The sequence below is a fragment of the Convolutriloba macropyga genome, chromosome 2 (assembly GCF_964194025.1).
Source record: "Convolutriloba macropyga chromosome 2, txConMacr16.3, whole genome shotgun sequence".
In the NCBI taxonomy this organism is placed as follows: Eukaryota; Metazoa; Xenacoelomorpha; order Acoela; family Convolutidae; genus Convolutriloba; species Convolutriloba macropyga.
This window is the reverse complement of record NC_134469.1, coordinates 2,654,148-2,681,789: the sequence shown is the minus strand read 5'-3', so window position 1 is coordinate 2,681,789 and position 27,642 is coordinate 2,654,148. Positions and strand designations below refer to the sequence as shown.

At 33.6% G+C, this 27,642-nt stretch overlaps 2 protein-coding genes across 3 annotated transcripts in view; both read right to left on the bottom strand.

Moving 5' to 3' along the window:
• Positions 1-275: 275 nt before the first annotated feature.
• On the bottom strand, positions 276-25,363 carry LOC142335059 (uncharacterized). 2 transcript variants are annotated; one of them, XM_075383389.1, is made up of 3 exons: positions 25,215-25,363; positions 1,766-1,878; positions 276-696 (listed from the first exon to the last, which is right to left on the bottom strand). In XM_075383389.1, exons 1-3 carry the CDS (start codon positions 25,258-25,260, stop codon positions 541-543), a joined length of 315 nt encoding a protein of 104 aa, XP_075239504.1. In that variant the 5' UTR covers positions 25,261-25,363; the 3' UTR covers positions 276-540. The 2 variants fall into 2 exon arrangements, with proteins under 2 accessions (XP_075239504.1, XP_075239503.1); XM_075383388.1 differs by lacking the exon at positions 25,215-25,363 and adding an exon at positions 2,387-2,507.
• Positions 25,364-26,202: 839 nt separating this feature from the next.
• LOC142335564 (uncharacterized) overlaps positions 26,203-27,642 on the bottom strand; it is a 172,451-nt gene continuing 171,011 nt past the window's right edge. The window contains exon 23 of the mRNA XM_075384102.1: positions 26,203-26,266. Within this exon, the coding sequence (XP_075240217.1) occupies positions 26,203-26,266 (64 nt within the window). The remainder of the gene's footprint in view (positions 26,267-27,642) is intronic.

Sequence of the window (27,642 nt, the reverse complement as noted above, 5' to 3'; positions counted from 1 at the left end):
ACCGTTAAATAAACTTTATATTAAAAATCAAATAAACCATCTTTACCTAATTTGATTTGGCACAAAGTAGATAATATTGAACATTTTGCGCCTCTGAAAAAAGTTCCTTAGAAACTTGACAAATGAAAATGTATTTTAAGATTTACTTCTTCAGATAAATTTTGCCGATGAAAGGAGTTGAATTATAGTTTCGGCGTTTTCATATTGCAAGCATTGGTGCAAAAATGTGCTTCTCTTACTAAAACACTTCGATTGGCTCTTTATGGTGGAAAAGATGATCGAAAAAAACTTTTATTTATTAGAAGTTTTGGCAGTTAAAATTCATTTGCGATTCTATTCTTTTCCACGCCACCAAACCTCATTTGTCGTTTATGATACCCACAGTTACGCACAATTAGTTGCTTCTATGTAGTTCGTATAGCGACGGTCGTAAGAGGGGTCTCTAGGAGTGTCAACAGAATAGATCCGCAATTCTCAATTTGTGGCACATAATAATGAAGTTGTTTCGTTTATAAGTTGTTATGTTTTGCCGCATGTATCTCATGGTCTCTCCACTTCCCAGTATTGATGAGGTCCTGACTGGTATTTGAACATGGGCATATTGGCCAATACCTGTGCACTGTTTACATCCTGGTCTTTGTTTTTCTCTCTGTATCCGAACGAGTACTCCGCACCCGACTCTGTCCTCGCCCACTTCTGAACAAATTAAGACGGTATAGTCAGTCCCATAAAGCTGCAACGCAAGCGAAAGTTCGAAAAACTCCTGACATGCAAATGAACATCAAAGTGCTAATGTCTGCATGTTTTAAATTTGAACTTTGACCTTTGAAACGTTCGATAGCGTCGCAACTTTATGGGACTGACTATATTATACGCAATTATTACCAGAAGCCCAATAACTTTGGAGAGCTGAAGAAAAACCTGACTGGATGAAGGCATTATAGAATCTCTGGTTTCCGTATTTTGGAGCAATTTTTTTTCTTTTTCTGGCTGGCTTCCAGTTTTGTGTGTTAATGCATTGTAAAAATGGTGGACTACTCTTACTCATGCTTGATTCTTTTATTTGGTCTGTATGTCTTGGTTTGTTGATTTTTTGTCAGCCATTTTACCATTACATTGAAACAATATCTTTATGAATTTATAAATAAATAATGGGAGGGAGGTGTGCAAGATAAATTTTACTGGTGTAGGGGAGGGGGGGGGTAGCAAAAATATCCTTAGTAATATCTTTGGCCCAAATTTTGAGCCGAGATAACGTCTGGCGTGAAAAACTTGTGGCCAAAGTCCATCTATATTGTAGGATGTTTGGGTCCAGCGTTGTCTTTTTGCAACTTTTCGGTCAATCGAGGTCTGTACATAAGCTGAGGTCTAAATTAGTTGCTGCAACATCGACCCGTGTCATTTAACCCCTCTATCATTTAACCCCTATTTCATTTCATCCCGCTGATTAGGAGTCGACATTAAAGGCATATTTTGTCATAATTAAGTAGATAAATTAATCCCACGTTCGGTTGTGATAGTTTCATATCAAGTCCCACGGGCCGCTGAGGCATGGCCTGGCCCGCGAGGCATGGCCAAATGATTATATTGCTAATTTAATTGTCCTTATTTTATAGAAAGATTAAAATCGGGGTGAAATGATAGAGGGGTTAAAAGATAGAGGGGTTAAATGATACAGGGATGAATAAATCGGGGTTAAATGATAGGGGGTTAAATAAATAGGGGTGAAAAAACGGGACACCCCACATGGGTGGATCAAACCTACCCCTCCAGGTTTCCACGATCTGCAGAGATTGCGCTCGTCTTTTGGGTTCACGTGACAGGGTTCAGCTAACAGGCGTTGTCTCTCTGTCTTTGAGGAAACTTCTGGTCTTGGATCTGGGAACAAAAAGCACAAGTAATTTTGTAGCAGATGTTTTGAGGCCTTAAGGGTTGGGGTTAGGGGTAAGAATTCCCCTGTTCAACCTGTAGAATGAAACCATCATTAATTGAAATTTTTTACTCACAGTCACAGTTGTAAAAGTCAGTTGCAACCATTTTCCCATTTTCCCATTTTTCCCAATTTCAGACTCATGCCGACCTATCAAAAGAAACGAATCCAAGTGGAAAGGAGCTCAATTTTGGTTTCAATTGTAGCAATCAGTTATCAGAGTTGGATTTTTCTTGGTTGGTCTTCGTGGTTTTCGTTGGTTTTTTGGAACAGAAAATTACGGCAAGAACATCCAAACCAAACTTTTATAACAAGGAAAAATACCCCCCCCCCCCCACCAATTTAATTTTTTAAATTGCGTGCGTGGTTTCATCGCCCTTTTATGAGAAGCGGAAGCTATTTTTTTCATGGCGGTAGAATCACTTTATTATTGACTATTAGTAAGCATTTCAGTACCTTTAGCGATGAGATCATAAAAAGAACTATCCAAATTAACTACAAAACCCACATTAACATCATCCACGACATCCATATTAAGCGAAAATGTGTAAAAATTGAAAAAAAAAATCAAGACCAGACCATTGATTAATTTTTGAAAGACCAATTCTAGAAAAGACCAGTTAATTCTTAATTTTTGAGACTGGCTAGACTCAAATTTCAGACTCTTATTCCACGCGTTTTCGATTGAAATGAAAAAACTGCCAGCGTTGCATTTTTGCGCAAGCAACATACTGTCCTAAAGATATCTTTGCGCAATTTGGCCGTCTTGTGAATCTAGTAGCCGGTTTGTCGTAGGTTATAAATGCATTACTTGGTACTCAATTAGACCCAATAACTAATGTTTGAGCTCTGGTCATCAACAATTCACTTTGCTTCAATTGACCAATCCATTCCAAAAACCAGTCAACAAAATTTTAGCTGCCTTTTTTTTTAAAACAAACAAAATTGCAATTCATAGTTAAAAAATTGCTTTTCTTCAGAGTAGTCACTCCGCTTTTCAACAACTTTTAATTAAAGATCTCTAGTGAGCTTCCTTCATAATGGAGCCCTCAGAATAGAGAGGTTTTAAGAAGTTTGATGAAAAATTGTCAGCGTGGTTAATAATGTGGCTTCAAAAACACTTATTTTCATTCTATGCTGCACTTCGGTGCAGCCAGATAGAAAAAATTGTTTTTAAATTCGTACAATTTGATTCGTTCATGGGAACTTCGTTCTTTGGAGAGAAAGATTAACAAAATCATATTCAATTCCTTTTCCGCGGATCAAAGTAAATATGAGCTCTAGAGTCACCTAAAGACGACTAAAAAACAAGGAACAGTAAAGTTTAGTTTATTTGAAAAATACAAAAAAAATTATTGATCATACGAATCTTTAGTAGAATTTTTCTACACCGAGGTGTAGAATCATTACTAATCAACTGTGTATTTTCTCCAGAAATATGGCTTTCATTGTTTCATAGTCTATGGATTAAAAATGATTTGGTGACATTGGAATAGGTAGAGTTTGAGTAATTGTTTAAGATTTACTTCATATTATATGTTTACGTATCAATGATAATATGAAGTGACTAATTTTACTCAAAAATTGTTTATAATTTGTTAGATTTTGATTTAATATGTTGCTATAGTTTGTTTTTCATGCCACTGTGGCTATACTACTTAACTTGACTTCGAAGGCTTCAACCATTTAATAAATTCAGCTTTAACTCTGCCGGTCCGTTTTTTTCGTAAAATAACTTCCTTTCGGCATAGCGGCATTAAGAGTCAGTTCTGTTTTTTTTTAATAAAGTTTGTTGTCTTTTTGGTTCGTTCAGAGATCAAATCGAACCAACAATTAATTAGTGATCTGCGCAACGTGGCTCCAAACACAATATCGTTATTCTTTGTTGTGTCAGATCAAACAAACGAAATCCTTTTTCTTATGATTTGTTTGTAGTGGATTTCGAAGTTTGAAAGTGGGCATAGACTCTTTTTATAACCGACCCTAAGCAGTTGCCCAAAATTTGTGAAAAAATTTGTGGGGTATGGTAAAAACACATAAGATCGTCTCTTTTCAATGCTGATTTGGGGGTCGCAGATTGATTAGTAACAGCCTAGAAGTCAAAACGAGTAATTTATAACGATAAAAAGAAAATCATGGCACAAAATATATGAAGATTTTGCTAAAAGATGCTTTTTTAATTATCTGTACTCTAAATACTGATTTGTCGATAATGGAGAAGCACGCGTTTAATTTTGAATTCTAGATCCAATTCCTGTTAAATTGTTGAATACTAAAACATGTAAAGTTACTTTGTACAAAAAACAGTGATACAGTCTTTCAGAATGTGGTGGAATTTACTGATAATTTTTATTTTCTTGCTTCTGTGTCTGTACTATTCAATTATGAAATGAAAGCTTTAAACAGTTGATAAAACCATTTCAAGCATCGGCTCAAATTTACAATAGCAAAAATGCTGTTTATTTTTGGCAGTAGAAAAGTAAGCTTCCGTTCTGTTTTGTTTTTGTTGATGCTTGCTCTTATGTTCATCGGTCGAATCAGGCCGCGAATTTGTTTGTTGGTTTTTGCGACATGACAATAAATTATATTTACCTGTTCTTGTTTCAGACCAACTAAATGAGATTGTCTTCTTTTGATCTCTGACTCCCAGTAGATTGCCATTTTAGCAATTTTCCAACACTGGCAAATGTTTATTGGTGATCCCAACAAACTGTCTAAAACTCTTCGATCAGCAAACTCTGTTAGAAAATGCCGACAGACATTACTGAAAATTGTTATTTTTAATGTTTGCGAAGCAGGAATTTTTTTATTTCAATGCTTCTAAGTTACTAGAGTTTGAGTTGAGTCGATTCAAGGTCCTCGCTTTGCTTATTTGCTCAACAAAATATTTCATTGTAAAGAAAACATCCCATATAATTGATCAGATTCTCAACACTACAAAAACAATTCTTCTAGTTAATTGCCGACACACTGAACGAATTGAGGTGCAGCTGATGGATTGAATTTCCATCTAACATGTTTTAGAATCAGATGCTGTCTAACAGTTTATATAGCAATGTAAACCATTTTACGTCCTCTTTTTCAGCTCCAACCAATTTTGTCTTGTCACTGATTTTCAAAATTGAGCTGCTTTTTGCACAGTAAAAATGTTGAAGTTTTTCATTAGTCTGCCATTTTACAGATTTTTCAAAGTTGACTAAAAACCTTACCAAATTCCCACTCAACTTCTTAAACTTCAATTGACGGTTTTGTTTTCGGTATGCTAGAGAGAGAGAGAGAGAGAGAGAGAGAGAGAGAGAGAGAGAGAGAGAGAGAGAGAGAGAGAGAGAGAGAGAGAGAGAGAGAGAGAGAGAGAGAGAGAGAGAGAGAGAGAGAGAGAGAGAGAGAGAGAGAAGAGGGAGTGTGTGAGAGAGACATGTTTGTGACTTTTTCGAGTTCTTTGCAACGGAGACAGAAAATCATTGGACACGAATTACAAAGAACTTCCAGCAAAATTGCTGATTATTTCTTAAATAATGCTGAAAAAATCAGTTTCAATGACATTAAGAGAGGTCCAGTTTGAGTTAGATTTTGAGTTTCTCGTCATGTCTAACGTTTATTGACCAGTAATTGTGTAATATAGCTTGGTGTGAAGACAAATGGTGAACAAATTTTTGATTTTGACTGCATTTGTTGTTTAATGTTCTTTTTGATTCAACTCGGACTTGAATGCTCTAATCAAATGGTAGTCTCTTCTTCCGATTTGCCATTTTTTTTTAATCCTTCGTATAGACATTTTTTCTTTTCGGCAGTACAAGACTGAACTGTCTTGTGTATTGCCGAGCTGTTTTGTAAACTCTGTCCTTTCGCTCGCACGTTAATTGGTCGGGTCGGGTCACATCATCCAATTTCTGTGTAAATTGGCCCAATTTATAAAATCTTCACTTGATTTTGTCCCAAAAAAGTTTTTTTTTGGATTTTGTTTATATTGGATTGCCATTTTCGTAGACTTTTCAAATTGGACAAAAATTTTAAAAATGCATAAACATCTTTTTTTCGCCAAATCTATTGAGAATTGTAATTAAACCTCAACTGAAAAAATTTTTGTCGTTTGCCATCCAAAAAAGTGTTGAGATTTATTATTGATTCAAAATTTTTACTCTGAGTAGAATAATGGGTGATGCGTTTGTTGCTCGCTCAACAAAACTTGTTATTGTTGATAAAATAACCTACATGAATAAATGATTCTCAGAACTTCATATATAATTAGTTGTATCTTCGAACAATTTGTTCCCTGACTTGTTCGCAGTAGATGGGTTAATTCTCTAGCAAGCCTCTTTTTGAATTAGGTAATATTAAACCGTTTCGGTAATCTATGACGCAACATACTCAGCTGCCTCTGGAACAGATTCTTCAACTTGATTCCTATTGTTATGACTGATTATGAAAAGAGATTTGCTTAGTTGACAAGTAATTTAAATAGTCGCATTGAGAAAACTTTAAGCATTAATTATGGGTAATATCTCCATTTAATCCGCTTTCAAGTTTGAACAGGTGGTCAAGCAACTATATTGCTTTCTGTTCCATTTCCAAATTTTAATTATGAAAGTGCCAAAGAATCACTCTACTAACTGAAAAAGAATATTGGACAATCCATAACTGTTGCTTATGTTTTTCCTCTTTTTGTTCAGCACTTTTCTTCTTTTTCGAACGTCGTAAAGTTTCTCATGACATTAGTCAAGATTTTCAGCTCACAGTTTTTTTTTACAGGTTTCAAATAGCAGTGTGTCTATTGTACCAGAAAAGGTTTATTGCAGGAGTCATCCAACGTCAAAAGGTTGGATGTTCAACATCAGTTAGTCTTGGATAGGGTGAGATGTTTTCCCTAAGTCAAATGTATTCAATCTGTTTGATCATTCAGCATTTTGCAATGCATTCTCTATTCCTTTTGCCTGTGCTGACTTTAATGTACAGTTTTCTTTGCACCGAAACTATATTTCTTCGAGAACCGTGGGTTCCTATTCGTGTTTTGTCCTTCTTGTCGCTTTTGTTCATCTTTGAAACCAAGCAAAATCTTTGTGAGGTAATGTTATTCTTGCTGATGTTATAATGGTTTTATCACTATTATTATTATAAAGACTCGAGTTTACTTTAAACACCAATGAGCCAAAGTCGGAATCATGTCACATCTTTGGCTGAACGGGTTTTTCCATAAGGATTTTTGAAGGAGCACATGAACGCACCGAAGATTTGAACGAGGCAAAGTCTAGACATTTTTGGTCTGCCTGGTTATTTGCATAGGCAAAAGTGGTCTGAATGGATATTTTCATAAGTCATTATGAACGATGACATCAGCCTGGGTGACGCTGTGTTTCTTGTTCTTTAGTTTGAATTCTGAGCCCTGGATTCAAAGATCACGTTCACTGGAGCTTTAATTTTGTTCAATTCTCGAGTATTTTTTTAATCGATTTTCACACATTCGTTCCATAGATGATGCTTCCAAAACACTTTCCGTGTCCTCACTTTTGGATAGAACTCTTCTTTTCAATGATTTGCAACTGAATTGCCTCTTCATTAGTATACGCACTTTTGCTGGTCATTGCTTAATTTGCCTTAATGTGCTCTGCATTCATTGGTTGGGTAAACTTGCTTATTAACGGATACCGTTGTTCTGCAGCAAAGTTTGGTTGGAAAAGTGGTTGGAATTGCCAGGGCATGTTTCATCAAAGATGCAAAAAAAATCATCGTTCGTTGAGCTCCCAAAGATTCGTGAGTTAATCTAAATCCTAAACAATTCTGAATCCAGCAACTCAGTAATAATTCTTTCGCTATATCTTCCCGGGTCGAGGCCGAATGGTTATCTTGTAAGAACTTGCAAGTTTCTGGCAGAAACTTACAAGGCGATGCATCGCCTTGCAAGTTCTTATTCCAAAAACTTGCAAGTTCTTAAACGTTAACCATTCGACTTGAAAGTTTTTACAAGTTAACCATTCGACTAACAAGGCTCTTACAAGTTAACCATTCCACTTACAAGTTACTTACAAACTAACCATTCGTACACACACCACACACCACACAAACACCACGCACACACATATAGGCGCGCACAAACACACACACATACACGCACACATACACACGCACATACACACACATACACACACAGGCACAAACACATACACACACATACGCACTAAACCGTAAATAAAACGTCGCAAGACATGAATGTAAACGGATGTTTGGAAAAAATAGAATTTGGAAAAGTGTGAATAAAACTATCAAAAATGGTATAAAAATAAAGGGCCACCAAATTATTTTGAGAAAATACTGACATATGAGTTTGATAGTTCAATCAAAGTGAATTTTTTGGGAACGTTTAAAAAAAAGCAATAGTGAAGAAGCTAATTGGGATATACAGTTTTTAATGGAATTTCAAAAGGAACTCTCTTGAATTGATAAAATTCAAAATGTAACCATTTTGTCTACTTAGGTCAAATTGTAAAATATTTTTCAAACAGAACCACTAACTCTCACGCATTTTCTATGGAATACTTTAATGACTGAATGTTAAATTGAATGAATCAATAAAAGCTGTGCTCGACCGGAACGAACTTGCAAGAAACTTACAAGTTAGGCATTCGACTTGCAAGTTCTTACAAGTTAACCATTCGACTTGCAAGTTCTTACAAGTTAACCATTCGACTTGCAAGTTCTTATAAGTTAACCATCTCTCGCAAGAAACTTGCAGAATCTTACAAGTTAACCACCTTTTGCAAGAAACTTGGAAGATCTTACAAGTTAACCACCTTTTGCAAGAAACTTGGAAGATCTTACAAGTTAACCATTCGGTCTCGACCCGGGTTGATACAATTTGTCTGATTTATTTGGTTTTGAAAGTATATTCGTGATCAGTGTTGGCATTTTCATTTCTTTTAGAAACCACTTTTTTAATCTGCTTAGCTGGCATTTATAGTCGATTGTTTTTGTTAAAATCTTTGACAATCTTTTCAGTAGATCGGACAGTGGTTTGCCTGACTGTTTCATGGTGGGGTTTAACTTGATGCATTCTATTCACATGCAAATTATAGCATACAGTAGCTAAGTCTTCCAACATAGTGAAAAAGGATATAATCTGTTTCGCCCCCCCAGTGTTTTTGTGACCCCCAGTTGCAAATCAAGATTGTTATGTAGCAGGTTACTATGTAAGAAAATAGCACGTGCGTCTGGGGTCACAGAAAGTTTATGCTCACAAAGCTAGCAAGGGGGGGAGGGAAACAGAATAGGTCCGTGAAAAAATTGATTGGATTTTGATTAAATGTTGCATTAGTCTTAGCTTTTCATGAAAAATTGACTATATATTTTAATTTTCCCCTTGATTGCCCTGTTAGTAGTAAGATAATCTGCCATATGCTTGTGGGGGGGGGGGGGTGTTCGGACCCCCCCCTACAAGACTTTTTACCACCGAAAAACTGATTTTCTCTTTCTGAAATAAAGTTTTTTGGCTATGTTTCGCCAGCCTGTGAGAAGTTCTTGGGTTAAGAAGTCTGGCGAAACTTATCCAAAAAACTTTAATTCACAAAGAGAAAATCAGTTTTTCGGTGGTAAAAAGTCTTGTAGGGTGTGGGGTCCGAACCCCCGCCCCAACAAGCAAATGGCAGATTTCCGCTGTTACAATGTTCGCTGTATATAGAATTAGGTGTTACTTAAGTTCTAGACTCTCACTCAATGTGTTTGGTGAAAACTTAAAAAATCCAATATAAGACACCAGAAGCCAAAAAATTTCAAAAATTTTTTTCGAAAATTTTTCAAAGTTTTTTAAAGTCCTATAATGGTTTGAAATGGATTTTGCGCTATGAAAGAGCTCTAAAAAGTGATTTTTTTGATGACTTCACTTTTTTCACTCATGCAGTATGGGGGTCAAAACACAAAAATTTCAAAAAATTTTCCGAAAATTTTTCAAAATTTTTCGAAGTCCTAAAATGGTCTGAAATGGATTTTGCGCTATGAAAGAGCACCCATAAGTGATTTTTGTGGACTTCATTTTGTTCAGCCAAGTAGGACCGGAACAACTCAATTTCTGAAATAGTCTGAAATAAGTCAAAGTCAGAAGCAATTTCTGCTGACAATACTTTTGCAAATGTACAGTATGATGTGGAAAGCTTGTCTTTATTTTTTTTATATACAATTGTAACTATGTATGTTTCTATCTAAACAAGTACGTATGTTTGCTTGCATGTGTTCAAAAAAAGTAATTTTTATCTCCGGATGAATATATGAAAGAAATGAAAGAATGAAATTTTTAAGTATAAAATCATGCGTATTCATGTATATAATTCTGAAAGTGTATATTTGTTTATAGGTAAATATAACTGTGCTTAAGATTAGTAATATGTTTGTATGAGTATAAGCTGAAATTTATGTTTGTGTGTAGAAATTGTAAATGTGTGTACATGTCAAGACGTTCTTGGTTTTATGTGTGTATGTTTTTTCTATATGTTTACAGTGGAATGTATGTATATATGTCTGAATGTGTTCATGTATTTATGTATTTATATGCTTGCAAGTCAGACGAGATAGAGAGAGAGAGAGATAAGACCCTGAAGGGCAATGTATTTTCCTAGAAGAATGTTGTTACTTATCTCCACCATCCAATAATATTATATCTTGCAAACAGATTTTGACCTTCAGCGTTGATAAAGTCTGTCCTTCAAACATTGGCAAGCAAAATGTCACAACCGAAGACGACAACAATTTTCTGATGTTCTGAGCCTGATTTGTTGTAAATTGAGTTTTCTGCACCTATCTAGCTACCATATTAAAAACTATCAAGATTTTTTACAGAAAAAAAAATAAGTTCATGCTCTTTGTCTTTTAATCCTTGGCAAGAAAATGATAAAGTGGTGCAACACAGAAGACAAAAATAACTTTTTGATGTTCTGAGCATGCTTTTTTGAAAAGAGATTTCTCTACACTTATTCAGCTACCCGTCTAGGAGAGAGCAAGATTATTTTTCAGGAAAATTTTATAGGAGATGAATTGTTGAGAGATAAACAATAAATTGAGCTAAGTAAATAGAATTAATTCTGTAAAAAATCGAAAATGTTGGTGGGAAAACTATGATATGCAGGAGCAGCTGAACTTTTTAGTTAAATAAAGTAGAATGATAGGAATTCATCAGGTGTTTGAATCAGACAAAAGGGTAATGATGTACAAGAAGAGTAGTTTGCACTGGAACTGTAAAAAACGATAAAAATTTTCAGAAGTTCATTAGTCGCTTTATCATATAAGCAGAAACAATCAAAAACTATGGAACCGTGGGTGGTTGCTAGAAACAGCTTCAAAAATGTATAGGTCTTGTTTGCGTATTGGTAATAGCAATAATGGATATTGCGTGCTGAGACTGAAATATTAAACAATAGCTTAACGCATCTTCAGCAAATGCTTCCGATAAATTCAACTATTGAACACTGCAACTAAGGTACGAGAGCACCTCAAGCAACCAGAAATCAAAAACGTATATAATAATGTCTTCTTGGATCAAATTTACTGCGTTCAGTAACCCTTTGTTAAAGCTTTGGATTACTTATTGTTCTGTCCACGTTTTAAAGTGAGATTGCCCTAACTATATTTCATAGAGCATCGGAAAGAGGTAAATCCAAAGGAATCTAAAATTAAAAGGAGCAGAGTCTTTATAACATATAATTGGGCTAAGCAGTCTGGCGAACATATTGGAATTTAACACAACACTACTGCTACCTACTACTGCTACTGCCTACTACTACTAACTACAACTACTATCTACAATTAGTACCCACTACTACTGCTACATACTATTACTACCTACAACTTCTACTGGATACTATTACTAACTACTACAACTACATATTGGTTCTAAGTTATACTAAAACCTACTACTACTTCCTTTTAATACCTTCAAATATGACCTATTTTTTACTAACTATCTACAACAATGTGTTTCTGTTTTTCTAAAAAAATGAAAACAATTCTTATCTCTAGAGACTCCTTGAGCATAACCAACAGAAGCTTTTATCTATCTCAAAGTAATATGAACTGACTTACACAGACCGATAGAATTTATCTGCCAATATATTCAAACAAATCATTAAGTGTTTGAAGTTTTTTCAAAGATATAAAAAATGCTGAAGTTTTGTCGTATACATTAACTCAGTAATTTTCAGCTCAATTTATTTTGTTAATTAACAATTAAAAAAATCTATGGTAGGATATATCAGGTTGATATTTAATTAATTAAACCAATGTAGGGTTTTACTGTTTAGCGAACCAGTCTAATTTTTAGAATTTCAAATAAATTTTTTGCTATGTTCTTTTTTTGAAGTGCAAATTTTGTACACTTTTTTCACTTATGCGGGATCAGTCATAAACTTAAGTCTTTTGTTCAAGTGCTGTTTTTTTGTTTATTCAATGTATGATGTCTGATTCCATTTGCAATTAATTGATAGACATGAAACGCAAACTTTTTAAAATTTCTAATATGAAGGATTGTATAGCGTAAACATCGATTGGTTCACAATGGCGTTACACTATGTCTATCTATAATATCAACTTTATAGAAGCATGCTTGCTTCAAAAACTCCATAGTGTGTACTTTAATGGAATCAAAAATTTTACAACGTACCTACATTATCCAAAAAACTGAGGTTTTACGCTGTATAGTTGTTTTTGTGTGTTTATTCAGAGTCACCTGTTGTTTCAGTTGTCAGGTAATACACAATTTTATCTGAATCCTTACGTTTCAAAATTTCTATAGACTGAAAACTGCTGGGATAGATTGCCAGAAGGACATGTGTTAGTTGAGTTTCATATTAACCTTAGCTTCGGCTCAGGATGTGTTCACCGCTAAGACTGTAATTGTGAACTTGTTATTAATTAAAAGTTTAGCGCTAAATGATTTTACAATTTTTGTTATATTAACTTCTTCCTAATTTTATTGAATTACATTTGGTCAATGTTTATCTGAAGAAAAGTAAAAATAAATCAACCTCATGAAACATTTCTCAACAAAATTAAGTGAAACAGTCTTGTTGGATTTGAGAGCTCAAACGAAAACCTTAAATTTAGGTGTTTAGGTGAACAAATTTTGTTTTTTTTTAACGTCTGCTTACACTCATTGGGCACCAAATGCTTCTAGAGAAGTACTTTTCGTTGAATATGAAACAAAATTCGTCTTTATTAGTGTTCAAAACTCAACAACCGGAGACAGTATGGCTTTGGATAAGCAAGTATAATAAAATTGTGAAACTTGGCTGATCACTTTACCTAAAAGCTCAACCATTGAGTTCGAATTCGAGTTTGTGATCTAAAAATAGTATTCAAGGATAAATGAATTTTTTTTTTAAAAAAAACTTCTTTTTTAGTATTCAAAACTCAACAATCGGAGGCGGTATGGATTTCGATAAGCAAGCGTAATAAAATGGTGATGTCTGGTCAATGGCTCTACATAAAAATGGAAGTTTTGAGTTTGTGTCTGAATTTGTGATCTATAAACACTATTCAAGGATAATTGATTTTGAAAAAAGACTTTTTTAGTACTTAAAAACACAAAATAATCGGTAACCGTGTAACTTGGAATTACCAAATATAATTAAATGTGATAGTTTGGCCTATCGCTCTATTTAAAAGTGAAAGATTGAGTTTGAGTTTGAGTTTGTGATCTAAAAATAGTATTCAAGGGATAATTACGTCATAATAGTTGAGTTGTGTTATAAAGTTGCGAAAGAAAAACAATTGAAACACGTTCTCACATTCTATTTAAACTACAGCTATATATGTGTCAAAAAAAGCGAAGGAGACCTTCTGGTTTTACTAAGCTTTTTGATATAGCTTACTATATTATATAGACTATATTCACTTGGTCTATTATGTAATCTTTACTGCACGAGTTCTACAAGCATTCCTGAAGACTATAATTTTGCTTATTTTTGGAGAAAAGAACAGAAAAAAAGCTTGATTTTCCGAAATTACAAGTGTTGACAAATTTTACCCGTAACTCTTGAAAAGAGCGCTCAGTGAAACTTCTTAAATGATTAATTTTCTCTGAAGAATGTTCGGCTCATGATTTTTAAATATTGCAAAATAACTAATATGGAGATATTTTAAGTCATGACCACATTAGGTAACAGTTCACACAAGTAAAGATGATTTTTTGCTACCATAAAAACCGTCAACACAGACACTAGAAATCAGATTATGTGCTTTGATGCCATCGTCAAACTGACAAGTACAATTCTACATCCTTTTGGTCAATTTGGAAAAGGCTCCATTGTTAAAACACTGCTATTCATAGTACATTAAGTTCAAAGTTTAAAGTATTCAAAATTTTTGGAAACTAGTGTTTTACTTTTCTGTGCGTTAATAAGTATTCTTGGCTTTGTGTACCTTGTTTTGATGGTATCTTTCCAAAAGAGTTTTTAGGTTTTCAAACGTTTGTTTGTTATGGATCCTATGAAGAGTCGATTTGAGCTCTTTCAACTGAGTCAAAGACAAAAAAAACAACTGTCAGAAAACAAATCCTGATTATAGAGGCAATTAGGCTAATTTGATTTCCAGGTTTTTTAATGCAGTATTTTAATTTTTTCTGAGCTTAAACAATGTGCGAAATATGTAAAACTGTCTCTTAGAAAAAAGTCCCGGGTGGAATTTTACTACTATGTGTTTTGCTAAATGCCACTATTGTCAATAAAAACCATTGTAACCTAACATGACTTCTATCTTCATGAAAGTTTGTATCCTTTATAGCAATAAATGGTAGAATCATTATGTACAAGAAAAAGTTTTTTTTCACGAGTAATCATATAGCAAAACCTTCAATAAAGCTTTACTGATCTGCAATTAACAATATGAATCAGCGATCTCACAGATAGTATGAAAACATTTTTTTGTGGCGCTCAAAAAAGGAAACCACTAACGGAACTGTAAAATCAACAAAGGTAAGGAAAGAAAGGTATTTTGATTTGAAAGACTTAAAATAAAACAATGCCTAGCTGACAAAAAAAGATTTAGATTATGCAAAACAAAACTTTATTAGACTTCCTTCTCAAACAAATGTTTATGAAAATGCTGATTTTTCATTACTAATTTAACAAATTTGTAATTTTAGAACCTCAATGGTTTGCCTGGAGGACACACATAAGAGAACGGACAAGTATTCATTTCTTGCATTTATTGGAAATTTCGTTCTGATACGTTAAATGCGTACTATTCCTGATACCATAGCTTTATGGATTAACAAGGTTTTGCGTCCGCATTAGTAAATACTTAGGTTTTAAAAATTTATGAATTACTTAAATAACATACTGAAATACTTCATATTGACACATTCTGTGAAAAACCAAATGTTCCATGACATCCACAAGTTGTTGCACATTTATACACTAGTGCATACTTACGTCTATGGTTCAGATTGAGCCCTTGAGCAAAACCTGTTTGTAATCTACTAAAGGAAAACGTGAGCAGAGGGTTTCTTATCGTTCCTCAAAATAAACCACCTCATACTTAAGCGAAATCAATACTATTGTACAAATAACTTGATACTAAACGTACGACTTTGAACCAGTTATTATATAATCTAGAAGCAATTGTAACCGGTAAAGTCGAACAATAAGGCCAATAGGTGAATTTAAATGAATTTGATTTGTCCCGTTTATTCAATTGCTTTATTTAAGTTAACGTTATTTTGCTTAACTGGAGCACTCTGTGGGTCGAATGGTTTTCCATAATAAACATTTGCAAGCCTATGTACTCGCTCTATTTTTATCTCAACGTTTGCTGCAACACAGTAGAATACATGTATTTTTGCCTTCTTGATCACAGACAAGAGAATACTTAAGCAAACTAATAAAAGTGCCTTTGGCCGAAAGTATTAGGCAAGAATTTTGCAGAGCAGACTGAACTTCCCACAATATAGTCATTTTTATTCATAAAAAATTAAGTGGTCAGGTTGCATTTTTGTTTTAATCGGTGACTTAAATTATGAGATGATAATTTAAGATAAATTTTGTGGCCTATTAAATTGGCTTCTCAAATGAGACTACTAAATTTTTCACCAATCATAAGCGAGTATTTGAGTAATGAAATTTTGGTATCTTCTAGTATAAGACACTGAAACCGAATTAAAAAAATTATCTTGAAACCATCGCAGACCATGGCCATGCCTCAGCGGCTCTTGGAACCTGATATGAAACTATCAGAACCGAACATGAGACCAATTAACCCACTCAGGTACTTTTCTTAGTAATCAACTAACAATTTAGGGTAATTAACGGCAAAATTCTGATTTCGGATCTCTTTAAACAAAAACAAGTTTCGGCGCTTTCTAACGTCGTCTCTTTATCACTTCGGCTCTCTTTCACGTATCCGTTTCAACCTTATCAAAGCCATAATCTACGGTTTGGTGATCCCACTTTACAACAAATTTCTGACTTTCTACCCTTTTGGACAGGCCGAATACTGTTTCTTGTTTCTCTGACGTTGATAATGTTGAATCGACCAACTGTAGTTTAAAAGAGTGGTTTTGTAAGTATCAAAATTTGGATAATAAGCATACACAATGCAGTTTAATAATGCAGAGTATTTCAAAATAACAGGTTATAAATGGAAAAAATTCAATACTGGAAACCAACGTCTAGTTCATAAGCTTTAGTCAACAAGAATTTTTTAGTTCTAGTTGTTATTGTTGCATGAACACCTCACATTTTCAGCGAATCTCATTCTTTATCGAAAGTTTCCATTGTGAAGTACACATCCTTGAACAACACGAAAATCGTTCCTCTTTTGTAGAGCATTGTTAGACGATGGCTCAGTGCTAAGTTTCTGGAAGTTTTCTTCAATTTTGAGTTTTCTTCAAGAAGACTAGGGAATCGTTCTAATATGGAAGATATCACAGTCTTTCTGTCGTCATCGGATGTGCAAGATGTAGTTTGATCACTTTTATCGTGAATAGTGGTTATTTTGGCCTCAATTCTGCATGATTCGAGCTTTTTCCACAGATTTTCAAAATCTTCTAAAGCAGAGAAGTATTCTTCATGGCTCCTGAAGAGGGGCATACTTTCGAAATAGTAACTGCGCAAAATACTCTTGATGTCCATGGGAAGTGATCCTATCTCAGAAGTCAAAGGATTAGGTATATGCTGAGAAGTTACTTCACTTTCCGAAGGGGTTGAATTGTTGATAAAATCTTCTTTTTCGGTTATATTAGATAATGTAATAACAAAGTCAATAAACTTTTTGGGTATGAGGCATTGATCGAAAGTAATCCAGCTTGAAATCGAACTGTCCTTCTTTTGTTGTATGAAGGCAATATTGTTTTCATATCGAGTTTGATAGACAATTGTGCGCTAAAATGAGCCCTCAAACTGCGTTAGGATTTGATACATTATAAATTATAAACCGGCAGTTGAGTTTGGGTTTTGGCATACGCTAACTGAATGGATTACAAGTCAAGAACGAAAACTTTAAAATGCTGTTTTCAGAAGCAAGTCATTAAGTTAAAAGTAAATTCAAACTGTTGGCTGGGATGTCAGCATTCGTTCTATTAGCCTAATTAGCCAAATAGTTTCCAATGATTACCTATAACATTTCGAAGAGGCCTCAATTGTTAAACCTGTTAGACTAATTCTTATTCGTTTTCATTTGTAAAATGGATGGAAATTTCTCCTTAGTAAATCAGACATTGACATTTTAAGGTTTTGATCTGATTGCTACGCACAAAGCAGAAGAAGTGCACTGTGCGTATGGGAACTTCAGTCTGCTCTGCAAACATTCTTGCATAAAATTTTCGGCTAAAAGCACTTTTTTTAGTTTCCTTAAGTATTCTCTTGTCTTTGATCAAGAAGATGTAAATCCATGTATTCTACTGTGTTGCAGCAAACGTTGAGATAAAAAAAGAGCGAGTACATAGGCTGGCAAATGTTTATTATTGGAATACAATTCGACCCACAGTTTGCTCCAGTTAAGCAAAATAACGTTAACTTAAATAAAGCAATTGAATAAACGGGACAAATCAAATTTATTTAAATTCACCTATTGGCCTTATTGTCTGACTTTCCTGATTACAATTGCTTCTAGATTATATAATAACTGGTTCTAAGTCGTACGTTTAGTATCAAGTTATTTGTACAATAGTATTGATTTCGCTTAAGTATGACGTGGTTTATTTTGAGGAACGACAAGAAACCCTATGCTCACGTTTTCTGTTAGTAGAACATGCTTTGCTGAAAGGCTCAATCTGAACCATAGACGTAAGTATGCACTAGTGTTTTCCGTATACATGTGCAACAACTTGTGGGTGTCATGGACATTTGGTTTTTCACAGAATTCACTCAGTAGCTTTTAAAGCTATGTGTCAATATGAAGTATTTCACTATGTTATTTAAGTAATTCATAAATTTTTAAAACCTAAGTATTCATTAATGCGGACGCAAAACTTTGTTAATCCATAAATCTATGGTATTAGGAATAGTAAGCATTTAACGTATCAGAACGACGTTTCCAATAAATACAAGAAGTGAATACTTGCCCGTTCTCTTATGAGTCTCCTCCAGGCAAACCATTGAGGTTCTAAAATTACAAATTTGTTAAATTAGTAATGAAAAATCAGCATGTTCATAAACATTTGTTTGAGAAGGAAGTCTAATAAAGTTTTGTTTTGCATATTCTAAATCTTTTTTATGTCAGCTAGGCATTGTTTTATCTTAAGTTTTTCAAATAAGAATACGTTTTTTTTCTTATCTCTGTTAATTTTACAGTTCCGTTCGGAGTTTCCTTTTTTGAACACCACAAAAAAAATGTTTTCATACTACCTGTGAGATTGGTGATTCATAGCGTAAATTGCAGATCAGTAAAGCTTTATTGAAGATTAAGGTTTTGCTATATGATTACTCGTGAAACAAAACTTTTCTTGTACATAATGATTCTACCATTTATTGTTATAAGGGATACAAACTTTCATGAAGATAGAAGTGATGTTAAATTACAATGTTTTTTTTTGACAATAGTGGCATTTAGCAAAACACATAGTAGTAAAATTCCACCCGGGACTTTTTTCTAAGAGACAGTTTTACATATTTCGCACATTGTTTAAGCTCAGAAAAAATTAAAATACTGCATTAAAAAACCTGGAAATCAAATTAGCCTAATTGCCTCTATAATCAGGATTTGTTTTCTGACAGGTGTTTTTTGTCTTTGACTCAGTTGAAAGAACTCAAATCGACTCTTCATAGGATCCATAACAAACAAACGTTTGAAAACCTAAAAACCCTTTCGGAAAGATACCATCAAAACAAGGTACACAAAGCCAAGAATACTTATTAACGCACAGAAAAGTAAAACACTAGTTTCCAAAAATTTTGAATACTTTAAACTTTGAACTTAATGTACTATGGATAACAGTGTTTTAACAATGGAACCTTTTCCAAATTGACCAAAAGGATGTAGAAATGTACTTGTCAGTTTGACGGTGGCATCAAAGCGCCTAATCTGAATTCTAGTGTCTGTGTTGACGGTTTTTATGGTAGCAAAAAATCACAGTTAGTTGTGTGAACTGTTACCTAATGTGGTCATGACTTAAAATATTTCCATATTATTTATTTAGCAATATTTAAAGTTCATTAGCCGAACATTCTTCAGAGAAAATTAATCATTTAAGAGGTTGCACTGACCGCTCTTTTCAAGAGTTACGGGTAAAATTTGTCAACACTTGTAATTTCGGAAAATCAAGCTTTTTTTCTGTTCTTTTCTCCAAAAATAAGCAAAATTATAGTCTTCAGGAATGCTTGTAGAACTCGTGCAGTAAAGATTACATTATAGACCAAGTGAATATAGTCTATATAATATAGTAAGCTATATCAAAAAGCTTAGTAAAACCAGAAGGTCTCCTTCGCTTTTTTTGACACATATATAGCTGTAGTTTAAATAGAATGTGAGAACGTGTTTCAATTGTTTTTCTTTCGCCACTTTATAACACAACTCAACTATTATGACGTAATTATCCCTTGAATACTATTTTTAGATCACAAACTCAAACTCAAACTCAATATTTGACTTTTAAATAGAGCGATAGGCCAAACTATCACATTTAATTATATTTGGTAATTCCAAGTTACACGGTCACCGATTATTTTGTGTTTTTAAGTACTAAAAAAGTCTTTTTTCAAAATCAATTATCCTTGAATAGTGTTTTTAGATCACAAATTCAGACACAAACTCAAAACTTCCATTTTTATGTAGAGCCATTGACCAGACATCACCATTTTATTACACTTGCTTATCGAAATCCATACCGCCTCCGATTGTTGAGTTTTGAATACTAAAAAAGAAGTCTTTTTTTTTTAAAAAAAAAATTCAATTGTCCTTGAATACTTTTTTTAGATCACAAACTCGAATTCGAACTCAATGGTTCAGCTTTTAGGTAAAGTGATCAGCCAAGTTTCACAATTTTATTATACTTGCTTATCCAAAGCCATACCGTCTGCGGTTGTTGAGTTTTGAACACTAATAAAGACGAATTTTGTTTCATTTTCAACGAAAAGTACTTCTCTGGAAGCATTTGGTGCCCAATGAGTGTAAGCAGACGTTAAAAAAAAACAAAATTTGTTCACCTAAACACCTAAATTTAAGGTTTTCGTTTGAGCTCTCAAATCCAACAAGACTGTTTCACTTAATTTTGTTGAGAAACGTTTCATGAGGTTGATTTATTTTTACTTTTCTTCAGATAAACAATGACCAAATGTAATTCAATAAAATTAGGAAGAAGTTAAAATAACAAAAATTGTAAAATCAAATAGCGCTAAACTTTTAATTAATAACAAGTCCACAATTACAGTCTTAGCGGTGAACACATCCTGAGCCGAAGCTAAGGTTAAAATGAAATTCAACTAACACATGTCCTTCTGGCAATCTATCCCAGCAGTTTTAAGTCTATAGAAATTTTGAAACGTAAGGATTCAGATAAAATTGTGTATTACCTGACAACTGAAACAACAGGTGACTCTGAATAAACACACGAAAACAACTATACAGTGTAAAACCTCACTTTTTTGGATAATGTAAGTACGTTTTAAATTTTTTGATTCCATTAAGGTACACAGTATGGAGTTTTTGAAGCAAGCATGTTCCTATAAAGTTGATATTATAAATAGACATAGTGCAACGCCATTGTGAACCAGTCAATGTTTACGCTATACAATCCTTCATATTAGAAATTTTAAAAAGTTTGCGTTTCATATCTATCAATTAATTGCAGATGGAATCAGACATCAAACATTGAATAAACAAAAAAACAGCATTTGAACAAAAAACTTAAGTTTATGACTGATCCCTCATAAATGAAAAAAATGTACAAAATTTGCACTTCAAAAAAAGAACATAGCAAAAAAACTTATTTGAAATTCTAAAAATTAGACTGCTTCGCTAAACAGTAAAACCCTACATTGATTTAATTAATTAAATATCAACCTGATATATCATAGCATAGACTTTTTAATTGTTAATTAACAAATTAAATTTGAGCTGAAAATTACTGAGTTAATGTATACGACAAAGTTTCAGCATTTTTTATATCTTTGAAAAACCTTCAAACACTTAATGATTTGTTGAAAATATTGGCGGATAAATTCTATCGGTCTGTGTAAGTCAGTTCATATTACTTTGAGATAGATAAAAGCTTCTGTTGGTTATGCTCAAGGAGTCTCTAGAGATAAGAATTGTTTTCATTTTTTTAGAAAAACAGAAACACATTGTTGTAGATAGTTAGTAAATAATAGGTAATATTTGAAGATATTAAAAGGAAGTAGTAGTAGGTAATAGTGTAAATCAGAACCAATAAGTTGTTGTAGTATTTAGTAATAGTATCTAGTAGAAGTTGTAGGTAGTAATAGTATGTAGCAGTAGTAGTAGGTACTAATTGTAGATAGTAGTTGCAGGTAGTAGTAGGCAGTAGCAGTAGTAGGTAGCAGTAGTGTTGTGTTAAATTCCAATTTGTTCGCCAGACTGCTTAGCCCAATTATATGTTATAAAGACTCTGCTCCTTTTTATTTTAGATTCCTTTGGATTTACCTCCTTCCGAAGCTCTATGAAATAGCGTTACGGTAATCTCATTTTAAAACTTGGACAGAACAATAAGTAATCCAAAGTTTTAACACAGGGTTACTGAACGCAGTAAATTTGAAATACCGTTACGGTAATCTCATTTTAAAACTTTGACAGAACAATAAGTAATCCAAAGTTTTAACACAGGGTTACTGAACGCAGTAAATTTGATCCAAGAAGACACTATTATGAACGTTTTTGATTTCTGGTTGCTTGAGGTGCTGTCGTACCTTCCCTACTTGCAGTGTTCAATAGTTGAATTTATCGGAAGCATTTGCTGAAGATGCGTTACGCTATTGTTTAATATTTCAGTCCCAGCACGCAATATCCTTTATTGCTATTACCAATACGCAAACAAGACCTATACATTTTTGAAGCTGTTTCTAGCAACCACCCACGGATCCATAGTTTTTGATTGTTGTTGCTTAAATGATAAGGTGACTAATGAACTTCTTAAAATTTTTTTTATCGTTTTTTACTGTTCCAGTGCAAACTACTCTTCTTGTACATCATTACCCTTTTGTCTGATTCAAACACCTGATGAATTCCTATCATTCTACTTTATTTAACTAAAAAGTTCAGCTGCTCCTGCATATCATAGTTTTCCCACCAACATTTTCGATTTTTTACAGAATTAATTCTATTTACTTAGCTCAATTTATTGTTTATCTCTCAACAATTCATCTCCTATAAAATTTTCCTGAAAAATAATCTTGCTCTCTCCTAGACGGGTAGCTGAATAAGTGTAGAGAAATCTCTTTTCAAAAAAGCATGCTCAGAACATCAAAAAGTTATTTTTGTCTTCTGTGTTGCACCACTTTATCATTTTCTTGCCAAGGATTAAAAAACAAAGAGCATGAACTTATTTTTTTTCTGTAAAAAAATCTTGATAGTTTTTAATATGGTAGATAGATAGGTGCAGAAAATTCAATTTTTAACTAATCAGGCTCAGAACATCAAAAAATTGTTGTCATCTTCGGTTGTGACATTTTGCTTGCCAATGTTTGAAGGACAGAGTTTATCAACGCTGAAGGTCAAAATCTGTTTGCAAGATATAATATTATTGGATGGTGGAGATAAGTAACAACATTCTTCTAGGTAAATACATTGCCCTCCAGGGTCTTATATATCTCTCTCTCTCTCTCTCTCTCTCGTCTGACTTGCAAGCATATAAATACATAAATACATGAACACATTCAGACATATATACATACATTCCACTGTAAACATATAGAAAAAACATACACACATAAAACCAAGAACGTCTTGACATGTACACACATTTACAATTTCTACACTCAAACATAAATTTCAGCTTATACTCATACAAACATATTACTAATCTTAAGCACAGTTATATTTACCTATAAACAAACATACACTTTCAGAATTATATACATGAATACGCATGATTTTATACTTAAAAATTTCATTCTTTCATTTCTTTCATATATTCATCCGGAGATAAAAATTACTTTTTTGAACACATGCAAGCAAACATACGTACTTGTTTAGATAGAAACATACATAGTTACAATTGTATATAAAAAAAATAAAGACAAGCTTTCCACATCATACTGTACATTTGCAAAAGTATTGTCAGCAAAAATTGCTTCTGACTGCTCTTTGACTTATTTCAGACTATTTCAGAAATTGAGTTGTTCCGGTCCTACTTGGCTGAACAAAATGAAGTCCACAAAAATTACTTATGGGTGCTCTTTCATAGCGCAAAATCCATTTCAGACCATTTTAGGAGTTCGAAAAATTTGGAAAAATTTTCGGAGAATTTTTTGAAAATTTTGTGTTTTGACCCCCATACTGCACGAGTGAAAAAAATGAAGTCAACAAAAAAATAACTTTTCAGTGCTCTTTCATAGCGCAAAATGCATTTCAGACCATTTTCGGACTTAAAAAAAAACTTTGAAAAATTTTCGAAAAAAAATTTGTAATTTTTGAAATTTTTTGGCTTCTGTTGTCTTATATTGGATTTTTTAAGTTTTCACCAAACACATTGAGTGAGAGTCTAGAACTTAAGTAACACCTAATTCTATATACAGCGAACATTGTAACAGCGGAAATCTGCCATTTGCTTGTTGGGGCGGGGGTTTGGACCCCACACCCTACAAGACTTTTTACCACCGAAAAACTGATTTTCTCTTTGTGAAATAAAGTTTTTTGGATAAGTTTCGCCAGACTGCTAAACCCAAGAACTTCTCACAGGCTGGCGAAACATAGCCAAAAAACTTTATTTCAGAAAGAGAAAATCAGTTTTTCGGTGGTAAAATCTTGTAGGGGGGGGGGGGGGTCCGAACCCCCCCTTACAAGCATATGGCAGATTATCTTACTACTCCTGTTCCTTTTGTAACCTGCATAGGGTTTTTTGGAATTCTATGACCGTCTTGATGACTACAAAGCAACATGTGATACAAATTATTCGGCGGGTGACCTGTGGAAATCACTTTCGGATTTAAACATTTCTCTTGAAATAGTTTTCATAAGTTTTTGACAATGATATTTTGTTGCTGTATTTTTCAAGCAAACGTAAGCTTTCAGATTTCTTGTTCCGTTACTTTCTCTGCGGTTACATTTAAAGATATACGCCAATCTTCTGAAATGTTCAAGACAAAATGTTCTGCAAGTTGAATGTTTTAAATGCAAAATGAACGCTTTTGTTGACTTGGAGCGGACTTGAACTCCCAAATGCGAACAAGTTCCGCAAATTATCTGGAATTTAATGCTGGAAATATGCTCCATGAATTTCCTAGATGGATTAATTGAAACAAATTTCAATAGCTTAACAACAGGCGGGGCTTAACACACACAACGATGCATGCTGCGCCGTTTGCTCGCGTTCTGTTCACGTCAATGTAGTTTTCAGAATTTTTTGTAGTAAATTGATTCGGCAATCAATATATGCAAAAATTGATAATAGAAATAAAATAGCGTGTTAAAGTTTTTTTTCAGATTTATGTAAACAAAAAAGGAAGCTCCGAAGCTATAGTTTTTCGTAATTCTGTTAAAAAGGAGCATAATTTCTCATTTTTTGGGTGAGTACTTTGAGAGGGTGGGAAGCGGAAGGTTATTGAATTGTAAGCAGAAAAAAATGCTGTGGGAAAAACAAATCGATTTTTGAAAAAGCAACAAAAGCGGAAAAATATCATGACAGAAAAACAAATCTCACCTGAAAATTCTTTACGAGATACCGATTGAAAAGTAAGTTTGTCCATTTTTGATAAACCAGACAAGAATAGTACAATGTATGAATAGCTACAAAATTAGAGTTCAACTTTGAACGAACAATGAGCAAAAATTTATTAGTTTAACATGATGCTGATTAAAAGACTAAGTTTGTATTATGAATACTTATTGTTGAATTACATATGCAAATTATGAAAGTACAAAAAGTGCATAAAAATTTCTTAAATTCGAACGTTCATAAGACGCAGTTTAGCAGTTTAACTTGAATATTTGTCTTGAACCAAAGACAATTTGTTCCAACAATTTTTTGCGACCGTCGGCTTTTTGTTGTCATGTTTTTTAAAAAAAATTTTGTAGGAGCTGTAGAGATATCTATGATTAAAATCAAATGAGATAGCTGTTCGATAGATTTTTTGAGAGTAAAAAAAAATAAGATAACACCTTGAACCTCAATTATAACATATCAAAAATAAGATGACACCAACTTTCTTATGAAAACCTTTAGAAAATTGATGAACTCAATTTGGAACCTCTACTCAAATTTTAGCAAAAAAACTGACATAACTGCTAAAGTTATAAGACATAAGTGTTAACGTATCATTCCATCTGGATTGATAATTCCAATGGTTGAAATCAAGCTCGAGAACTCAATTAGAAAAATGATTTCTTTCTCTGACAAGACAGTTTGACTGAGTTTGGCGTCTGAAATCAATTGCGTTAAATTAAAACTGAAGTTTTTGAACTCAAATAAAACAAAAGTGCTCGCCTCGTGCATTGTCCAGAAGGTTCTAATACTAACCTTGTATTACCTTGGATTACGAGATAGCACGGTCAAATCAGAGGTTACAAAAATAGTCAAAGACGAAATCGTCAAGCGCGGATTCTATTCAAAATCGCTCATTTTCCCATTGCTTTCACACCAAAATAATTAATTGTTGAACAAGAATCAAAATCAGTTTTTTTCCGATATTCTACATTCCCTTGATGTTTGTTCGACTGTTCGACTGTTGATGTACTTCGACTGTTTGTTGCCTGCTGAAAATTAAAAAATCTCGTTCATCTTATCGGATGTTCACGTTAAATTAAAAAGCATTTACATCGTTACTTATTCCTGAACATATCCTTTACTAGCTTTTCTTAAAAACAGATTTTTGCAACAAATTTTTTTTCTGAAAGCCATGGGTAAGTCATATTACAATAAAATTGGCGCCAAAAATACTGACAATTGTATAGTTTTCATGAGGTTTAGTTGGAAATACATGATGGAAATTCTCATTTATTGTTGATATACAAACAATAGCTTCCATTCAAGACAGATAACAGATGCTACCACAGAGCAAAAACAGATCTCCCCACTGTCCACTCCAACCCCTTTCCCCTTAATCTTTTCTCAATCAGACTTTTTATATAATGCAATGCCGCTTCTTTTTGTGTCGGGGGAGTACATGGATGGGGAGGCCCTTTCAACAATTGCCCCCCCCCCCCACTGTTTGTAACCTAATGGAGAACTGTTGAAAGATCCGATGCCAAATTACCCAATGTACCAATACATCAACTGCCATTATACCCTTTATATATATATATATATATATATATATATATATATATATATATATATATATATCCCTTTGAACTTTTTCAATAATTCGATTACAAAATAGCACCCGGTTAAGGTCATGTTTATCACACTTAAGCTGATAATTTAATCACGTATTCGGGTACTATAGTTTCATATCAACGGGTCACTGACCCGGGCCACTGACCCGTGAAAATGTGACAAAATTGACACAAGAAGGGTCATTTTTGTCCATTTTTGTGTCGATTTCGTGATTTTTTTTATGTAGGAACTGTTGATTATCGTAGTCTTTGTTGGCATTGTTGGTATTTGATGTAAGAATTGTCGATTATCGTCGTTTTTGTCGATAAGTTTAGTCCCAATTTAATTTATAGACTAAAGAAATACACGGAAACTAAGTGTGCGGTGGTGTAGTGGCATCTCTGGGTTATATGTTCGAATCCTGACAAGGACTGTCATTTTTGTAAGAGTTTTAGAACGGCAAAAACCAAAAATTCTTATTATTAAATAGCGACGAAAAGCGATCAAAACAACGAAAATCCGTAAGGAATTTGATCGGTTTTGACGAAGTAAAACCGACAAAAACCGACTATTCTTATGTTTGAACCAGACAAAACTTTCAATATGGGGAGGCATGACACGGGGAGGTCAAACGCACCAGCAAAATTTTACAAAAAGCAATCGTTCTGGTAGTTTCAGCGTTAAGATAAAATATTGGGCGTATTTTGGGTATTTTGTAACATTGGGTATAATAGATTTGGAAATTTTGCCCTCATAACAAGATTGCCATGTACCTGTGAAAAGGGTTGTTAATCAGGGCTTAGTTTTATTGAAT